The sequence below is a fragment of the Brachycentrus maculatus genome, unplaced genomic scaffold (genome assembly GCF_059751285.1).
Source record: "Brachycentrus maculatus isolate JH-2025_06_01 unplaced genomic scaffold, ASM5975128v1 h1tg000202l, whole genome shotgun sequence".
NCBI classification, from domain to species: domain Eukaryota; kingdom Metazoa; phylum Arthropoda; class Insecta; order Trichoptera; family Brachycentridae; genus Brachycentrus; species Brachycentrus maculatus.
Window position 1 is genome coordinate 1808788 of NW_028280953.1, and position 8954 is coordinate 1817741.

The 8954-nt window shown below is 38.3% G+C and overlaps 1 protein-coding gene across 1 annotated transcript; it reads left to right on the plus strand.

Annotated features, from left to right (window-relative positions):
* Positions 1-1338: 1338 nt before the first annotated feature.
* On the plus strand, positions 1339-8954 carry Lipt2 (Lipoyl(octanoyl) transferase 2). The gene is made up of 4 exons (XM_088263729.1): positions 1339-1444; positions 2371-2813; positions 4475-4687; positions 5273-8954. Exons 2-4 carry the CDS (start codon positions 2600-2602, stop codon positions 5602-5604), a joined length of 759 nt encoding a protein of 252 aa, XP_088119855.1. The 5' UTR covers positions 1339-1444; positions 2371-2599; the 3' UTR covers positions 5605-8954.

Here is an 8954-nt window from a genome sequence, read left to right on the forward strand (position 1 = left end):
CAATAGCCACCGACTGTTATTTCTGTAAACTAAAAAGTAGATTGAAGTCCCATCTATCAGAAACAATAGAAAGTAGAATGAAAAATGACATGTATCAGAGATGACCAGCTCCACAATTTCTTTACAGAAGGTGGTGCAAAGTATCACCCATGGTGCAAAGTATACCCACTTTACGTTACCTTTTCTTCAAAATGCAAAAACAACACTTTCTGCCCTGTAGCGGGTAAATATTAAGTTAAAAATATGCCACTTTTTATGGTATATAGTACATTTTCTGGGCATCCCGAAAATGTACACAACTGAAAATTGACGATTTTTGATATATGACGTTGTTGAAAGGAGTGAGCGATATATCCGATGCAGTTTTCATATGACACATTTTCCGTATCAAATGCAAGTCGAGTAACCTGCCAGAATTTTCAATACAAATAAAGAAAACGCATATTTTAAATGTAACTTTAATTTTTTTATAACTAGTTATATATCGAACTCAATCTGAGGATGTAAATAATGATTTAAGTTTTAAAAATCATTTATACCCCATTTATTGTAACTGCAGACAGTTGGTAGAGTTCCATATTAATTTTTTTGGGTAATATATCCAAAATGAAACAAGGTTATTGGATTGATTTCTAATTTTATTTAAATATATAAGTATGTACAATGCTGTATATTGTGACGCGTTTCGCCTTAGTAAGACATTATCAAACCAAAAATCAAATAGTTTGATAATGTCTTAATAAGACGAAACGCGTCACAAAATACATCATTGTTTATATTTAAATAAATGTAGAATTCAATCAAATAACATTGTTTAATCTTAGATACTTATATTACCCAAAAAAATTATACCTCGTTAACCTTAATCATAAAATAAGTAATGGAAATGACTCATCGCAAATATTTTATAGTTACTCAAATGTATGTAATATATTTAAAAATACATACATAAAAAACGAAAACAAAAAATACGAGAAACTCAACTAAACTGGGTGGAGAGATGTTGAAAGTTTATAGTCTCAAAAAAAGGTTTCTATACTAATTTTTAGGTTTTCAGTAATGAAACAAAAATTATTTTGTTTATAAAAAATTATTACAAATTGAATGAATCATTCGTCATATGTATTTTGTAATTTTTATCATTAGCAGTAATTATTTGGTGAATCCATGAATGAGTATTATTTTGTTACTTATGTTACTGACATCTATTAAATTATGCAACATTAAATTGAAGGTACTTTGTATTTAAAATACAGAGTTCTGTTTTACCGACATAACAGGCAACAAACTTCTGCTTTACCGACCAAAGCTGATAGGACTGTAGCAAATGGCAAAAACTCTCTCTCGCTCGACGCCATTGTTGGTTGTCGATCGTTCTCGTGCCTTCCATCACCTTCCATCTATATAAATTAGTTAGTCTGTGCTTCCATCTTTCCCAGGGGGGGTCGACTCGTAAACGTCAGATTGTTCAAAAAACGACCAGAAAATGACTAGACACACTAATACACTAACCAAAACACCAAAACGGGAACGAAATATACGAGATACCAACAAGTTGTTCAAATATATCAAATAAATATAGACAGACTATGGTTATAGACAATTATCGATAGAAAAATAGAAATCCGTATATGAAGAACTTGATAATATTGAGTATTATGCCAAAGTTAAAGTTAAATTTTGCGTATGAAAGTGTAGTTTTTCTTACTTAACACAACGCTCCCTTGAATTTCTGTAGCACCCCCCAAATGCAAAAAATTTAAAAACGCCTAGCCAGACTTCCAAAACGCCCACAAAGGGGCGCTGGCACCCCCGTTAAGAAACATAACTTCAGGAAGTGGTGGGCACTCCTTCCGCCCTTTTAAAATATTGTATTTTCTAGAATTTTAAATATAATATAGTAATTTGAAAATTCTATCGTTTTTGTTTTTGTTGAAAAGCCTTATATTTATACATAGTTTGAGATAATTATTTAAAAAAAGTTACCATTACCATTTACCATTGTAAGGCTGAGTTGAGTAACCATTATTAATCGGCTGAACTCTTTTTATAAATGTCGCGTTTTAGCCGTGACCTTTCTATTTTTGTTTACACTGAAATAAATAAATTTAGATAGTGAAATGTCTTCTTTGTAATATTAATATTATAATTTTGAAAATATGTAATACAACAAATTTCAATATAAATACCATTTAACCTGAAAAATTAATGATAAATATTTCGGCGGGTGGATTCGACATTCAGCCGCGGCGAAGTCACGCCCAGCCGGGAGCTTAGTATTTCTAGCCGTTTACGTCACTTCCGGCCGCTGGCGAATATCACTTCCAGCCATAAAAAATCGAGGCAGTTGGCGGTCTTTATATAAATTAGTTAGTCTGTGATCTTTCCGGGCTTGCACCATTGCTTGCCGGCTCCGTCATAACAATGTTAAATATTTAACATTTAACAACCCTTTAAACTATATAATAGTTACAATGAGTGTTTTTTGTTGTTGTCATATTGTGAATACGTTTTAGACGATGTAAATCGCCACACGGCAAGTGTGACGAAACACCGACATTAGAAATGATTTTCCTATTGTACACATTTATTCATTTAAATGACGAATATAGTGAAGGTTTGGAATCTCGGGAGATCATTTTATGATCAATCTAACAAGATTCAACAGTATTTATCAAAATTGCACAGTTTTAGTGACCGCAGCATAACCAAACAAAATTTCGCCAAAAATGTGGCAAATCCTACGGAAACAAATGAATTCGGCGTTCACAACACTCTTCTCATCGTAGAACATGAACCAGTTTATACCGCAGGTGAGTTTATAGTTTATATAATCAATAATATTTACCAGACAAAGGGGAAGAAAATATAAAATGGCGTCTTATTCGTTAAGAAAATTCCAGAAGGACCACTTATAAAATCCCTCGGCATCTAATTCCCTATGGATTACCGGCAATGCTACAGAAACAAATGAATTCGACATTAACAAAACTCTTATCATAAAACACGAACCGGTTTTTACCGCAGGTGAGTTTATAGTTTATGCAATCAGTAATATTTTGCCAGACAAAATGAAAAATGGCGGGTTTTTCGGTCAGAAAATTCGAGAAGTATGACTTGTAAAATCTTTATTCTGGCGTCTTATTCCCTTTGGATTATCGTCAATCCTGCAGAAACAAATAAATTCGGCATTGACAACACTGTAGAACATGAACCAATTTATACAATCAATAATATTTTGCCAGACAAAATAAAAAATGGCGGGTTAGTCGGGTCAGAAAATTCGAGAAGGTCGACTTGTAAAATCTTTCTTCTGGCGTCTAATTCCCTTTGGATTGTCGGCGATCATTCGTCTTTTCACTCTTATCGACTGGTGCATAGGGCACTGCGTTGCGTCGATGCGGTCTCATCTTGATCGTTACATGAAGGCAAGGTGACTCAATGCTACAGGTGCCGGTTCTGAATAGAGTGAAAAATGACTTGGTTTATTTTAACCCCCCTGTGGTTATTATCTATCATCTGCGATGGAGAATCAACAATGAATATGGGAGTCGAACACTGCAATATATCGTTCCGAACATTTTTAATTTGTTGCCGACGGAGGTTAGAGGTCAAAATAAAATATGGAACAAAGGCAAAATAAAGGAATGGGTAAATGATCAAGAGTTAATTTTATGAAAATTGTAAAATGTTTATATTCTTAATTTTTTTCTCTTTTTTGTGTCTATATTAGGTTAAAATCGTTAAAAACAAAAAAAAATATATAATAAAAAAACTCTAATGTATGGAAGTGAAACATGGAGTTGGCAAAAGAAGGATGAAAGTAGACTGAATGCAGTCGAAATGCGATCTCTCAGAACAATGTGTGACAAAACGATGTATGATAGATGTGCGAATAGTAAATAAGGAAGGAATGCAAAGCTGAGATAAGCATTATCGATAAAATTAAGAAAGGTGTGTTGAGATGGTTTGGACATGTAGAACGAATGAGTGAGGAAAGAACGGTAAAACAAATTTATGAGGCGAATGTTAGCGGGAAAAGAAGCAGAGGAAGACCGAGAAAAACATGGCATGATCAGGTATGCCACATACTTGAAAGTGGTCAGGTTAGGAGTCGTAACAACCGGCGGGTATGTATGAGCAGATGCATGAACGTGGAAGAGGCGAAGAATGTTTGCAAGGACAGAGTGGTGTGGCGCTCTATTCTCTCTGCCTACCCCTGCGGGGAAGCGGCGTGATAGTTAGTTAGTTAGTTATAAAAAAAACTCCACCGACAAAACACACAAGGTGGCTTAGTGGGTCTTTGCAAAAAAAAAATTTCTAAATATGTATAAATTGTTGTTTAAATAAATGTATACAAATTTTTAAAAAAAAGACCTTGGAAGAACAAAAGAGGTATCGGAAGACCCTAAAAGCCGTCTTGCCATAGACATATGTTTAGTTTGCAGAAATCAATATCTCCCCGTGTTTCCAGGTCTCCGCGACTGCCTGTCAGAGGCGGAGCAGGCCAGGCTGCGGGCGCTGGGCGCGCAGTACCGCCGGGCGGACAGGGGCGGGCTGGCCACCTTCCACGGGCCCGGCCAGCTCACCGCCTACCCAGTCCTGAACCTGCGCCACTTCAGGCCCAGCGTCAAGTGGTACGTCGACCGGCTGGAGGAGACGGCTATACGCACCTGCGCCATGTTAGGTAGGACAGCATTGTGGATAGACTTGTTTGTAAACGTGTTGTCGTTAAGACACGGCATTTGCCGTTTATCGCGGACTGTCGGTCAACTGCGGGACACGGCAAATGCCGTTTTTGTCGACTGTTGGTTTTCGGCGGGAAACGGCAATATACGGGTTTGATATCAGCGTGAAATAAAAGGCCTTGAAGGGTAATTTGCTACCTGGGTGCTACGCTTCCCCGCAGGGGTAGGCAGAGAGAATCGAACGCCTCACCACTCTGTCTTTGCAAACGTTCTTTGCCTCTTCTACATTCATGCATCTCCTCGTACATACCCGACGATTATTACGACTCCTGACCCTGCCGCTTTCTAGTATTTGATATACCTGATTGTGCCAAGTATAAATAATATGAAAATTTTGGGTCAGGTAATGACTATTATTCACCGACTATACTCAGCGGAACTTCGAGACGCCAAACTGACCTGGGAGGAAGCCGAGGAGATGGCGGGCGACAGAGTGACTTGGAGACGTCTCGTGTTGGCCACATTCTCCACCTAGGGAGCAAACATGGAAAGAAGAAGAAGAATGACTATTCTTTTTTTTCCAGGCATCAAGGCGGAGCGGTCTCCCCACACGGGAGTATGGGTCGGCGACAAGAAGATCTGCGCCATCGGCGTCCACGTGTCCAGAGGCATCACCACCCACGGGCTCGCCATCAACTGCTCCACCGACCTATCCTGGTTCGGCCACATCATCCCGTGCGGCATCCAAGGTAAAGGGGTCACCTCGGTCACTGAGCAGCTGGCCAGCACGTGCACAATCCAGGATGTCCTGCCCATGTTTAAGGAGTCTGTGCAGCATGTTTTCGGTTGCCATCTAGTCGATATGACGGATGATGAGAAGGGGAATGTCTTGGCGGCTGTTGAAAAAGTCGGTTAGCGTTAGTTCAGGTACAACGTTTTGAGTGTGCCCAAATACTTGTTCACAAATCGCTCCTTTCAAGAACGTCATAAATCAAAAATCGTCAATTTTCAGTTGTGCATGTTTTCGGAATGCCCAGAAAATATACTATATCCCAGCAAAGAGGCACATTTTTAACTCAATATTTACCCGCTACAGGGCAGAAAGTGTTGTTTTTACATTTTGATAAAAAGGTATTGTTTAATTATTTTTTTTAAATATACTAAATATTTTTCAAATGGAGAAACACCTTCAGGTTTTACCTAAAAAGATCTGTTGCCCAGTAAAAAGTTCAGTAAGTGGCTTGAGATTTATTTTTAATACACTGTATTATATTTTTAAACTTAAAAAACATTCTCCTGAAAAATAAAGTTTTTTGATTTATGACGTTCTTGAAAGGAGTGAGCGAAATCTGGATTATCTCCAATTGTAGGAGTTAGTTTTCATAATATTTTTTTAAATCTCATCAAAAATGAAGAAGAATATGGAAGTCTGGGTATTTACGGGGCTGACGACCGTCATAGGCTGGTTTAAGTGATCACTTTATACACGCGTAACATTCACTATAAATAAACCAAAAAATGATTAGTTCAGGTGATATTTTGACTGTTAGAGTGCTGAGGATTGATCTATCGACTCTGGTAAATAGCTGAACTCCAAATATCCGACCCATCTGACTATTGAATCATCACTGATTATCAAAAGTATGATACAGCACTCCTTATCATTCATCGTTCAATTCATACCTTTAATAAGAATGATAAGAATATCACCATACCTCAAAGTTAAAAAGGTTTTTATTTCAAATAATTAATTGTGATAGATAGTTATTTGCGTTCGTGAATCTTTCTTCAACACTCCGTAATACACACCAATATGTCTTTTGCCGAATGTTTTTGCAAATTCGACGTCATCAATTTGTATGACAAAGATTACGCTTTGTTACTTTCTTTAAATTATCAATTATTTCAAAGTGGTCCAACAGATTGCTTGTCTTATTACGATATAATGAAGGTGAAGACGTGTTTCAATAGCGTTTTCATCTAACAACGTCTGACTGTTAGAGGTAAGGGGTTTGGGGCGCTTCATGGCCTTCCCCCTTTGGGTGAAAACTGTTGCGTTGTAATTTTCTAAATATTGATTACATTTTCTCTAAATTTAATCTATATTGTACCATTTATTTAGGTACGGTGACAGCTATTGGATTATTGTGGACTCTAATATAGCGCTATACCTGAATATAATTTAAAATTATCCACGCTTTGATTCACAAATCATCCTATTCAGAATTACACATGTTTTCAATTTCCATTTTTCTTGGAATTATATGTCACCTTGGACGATCTCTTCACAGAATCATCTCTTCGTCTAGAGATAGGCTTTGATGTGGCTTATACGCTTCCTTGAATTTCGCTGAGAACTAGTCGCTTTGAATTTTTATACGACGGTTTGTGCTAGCGGTCGGAATTTCGTCGCTATTATTAAAATGGAAATGTCGTAAAATTTGTGAAAAATCTTTAGGAATCGGTGCGGTCGTGGTGATGAAGAAGTCAGGTTGAGTAATAGGTTTTATTCTGATATTATACAATGTGATATCCACATATTTTAGATTTGCTGAGCGGTTTTATGGTAGAAGACGTTATGGTCACATTTATTATGAGAGGTGAAAGTTTCTGAAGCAGTTCTTAGCTTTCGTGTAGCATAAAGCCACTCCGCATTTTTCACACACATTGTGGGTAAATCCTTTGCATTTCGGAAATTTGCACCTGATTTTTTTTTCAAACCATTGCGGCCAGTGCCCAATCTGGTCTTGGCGAACTGCTTTTGGAGGGACATGCTGAGTGGGTCCTTTGTGCTTTTTGGCTTGAATCTCGTTCTCCAACGACCGCCGACTACTGGCTTCTGCCAACTTTTCAGAGCCCATTCACCAAAACTTGTGCATTGTGGTAGGTCGTTCGGCTTCAATTCTTGCACCAGGTGTATTTTGTAAGGCTTCACACCTAAATTCTTGTGCCAAATTTTGCTCATTGGACTCATCGGTGCGTCCAGCTGTCCATGGAATTCGGAGCATGCGCCTCCAACATCACATTTCGAAAGCATAAATTTTTCTTCTTTCTGCTGCTTTTATGGTCAATGTTTCAGCAGCATAGAGAAAAATGGAGTGGACCAAGCTCCTGACAAGCTTTATCTTGGTGTCGTTATTCACACCCCGGTCTTTCCAGATTTTGTCTAGCTTAGACATGGCACTTGGCATAGACACAAAACACAAAATCAGTGTTGCCAAAAACAAATTAGTTAAAAAATCACCCTTTATAAAGGATGGATTCTCGTTTGCCTAATTGCGGCAATTCTGCTTGTTAACGAATCCACTGAGTTGAAATCCTATCGTTTCTATCATCATTACTAAAATTTTGTTCCTTGTCACTTGTTTCCATTTTGCGTATGTGAGCTGATGTGAGCATGACACATCTATGGAGCCATCAACGGTCTCCCGTGCATATCCCGTTAGTCAAGGAAATGATTTCATTACATAGTTGATCAGACTCCATTAGCATTTCAGTTGTCGCAGTCATTACTGAGGGTTGTTACCCTTGTGGAAGCAATGACTCTTCTCCAGTTATCCCCTGAATCAAGTTATTCACATGAATACTTGAATCTTAAAGTACAATCTACATCTTCTTCTTCTTCTTCTTCTTTCCATGTTCGCTCCCTAGGTGGAGCATATGGCCAACACGAGTCGTCTCCAAGTCACTCTGTTACGCGCCATCTCCTTGGCTTCCTCCCAGGTCAGTCCGGCGTCTCGAAGTTCCGCTGAGTATAGTCGGTGAATGGTCGTCAGCGGCCTTCCGGGGCGCCGGAATCCTCGGAGTTGGAAGAAGAGACATGAGGGGTTGATGTCCTCAGGTGGCATTCTAAGGACATGTCCCAACCATGTCCACCTTCTTCTCTTCAGGACTTCCAGTATGAGGGGCTGTTGAGTTCTTCTCCTCACATCGTCATTCCTGACAAAGTCATACCACTTTATACCCAGTATTCGCCTCAGGCACCTATTTTCAAAACTTGCTAGTTTCTTGCTTTGAGCTTTGGTGAGGTGCCACGACTCACATCCGTACAGCAACACTGTTAGGATGCAGGCGTTAAAGAGATGACACTTGGTTTTTGTCGAGTAAAGCAATCTACAACCAGATGATAAATCATGTTGATTAGTTTTGCCATTTTCCAGATGGTTTGCATCCCAAAACGTGCAACTCTGACAATGATACAATTTTCCGATAACGATTCCGTCTATAACATTCCGCCATACGAGGGTTTCAAAAATTAAAATAAAA

Bases quoted from the DNA above. Each gene is read 5' to 3' on its own strand.
- Lipt2 (XM_088263729.1), top strand. From the start codon at position 2,600: ATGACGAATATAGTGAAGGTTTGGAATCTCGGGAGATCATTTTATGAT. The intron at 2,814-4,474 runs GTGAGTTTATAG...CCGTGTTTCCAG, and splicing joins TGAACCAGTTTATACCGCAG to GTCTCCGCGACTGCCTGTCA. The intron at 4,688-5,272 runs GTAGGACAGCAT...TTTTTTTTCCAG, and splicing joins ACGCACCTGCGCCATGTTAG to GCATCAAGGCGGAGCGGTCT.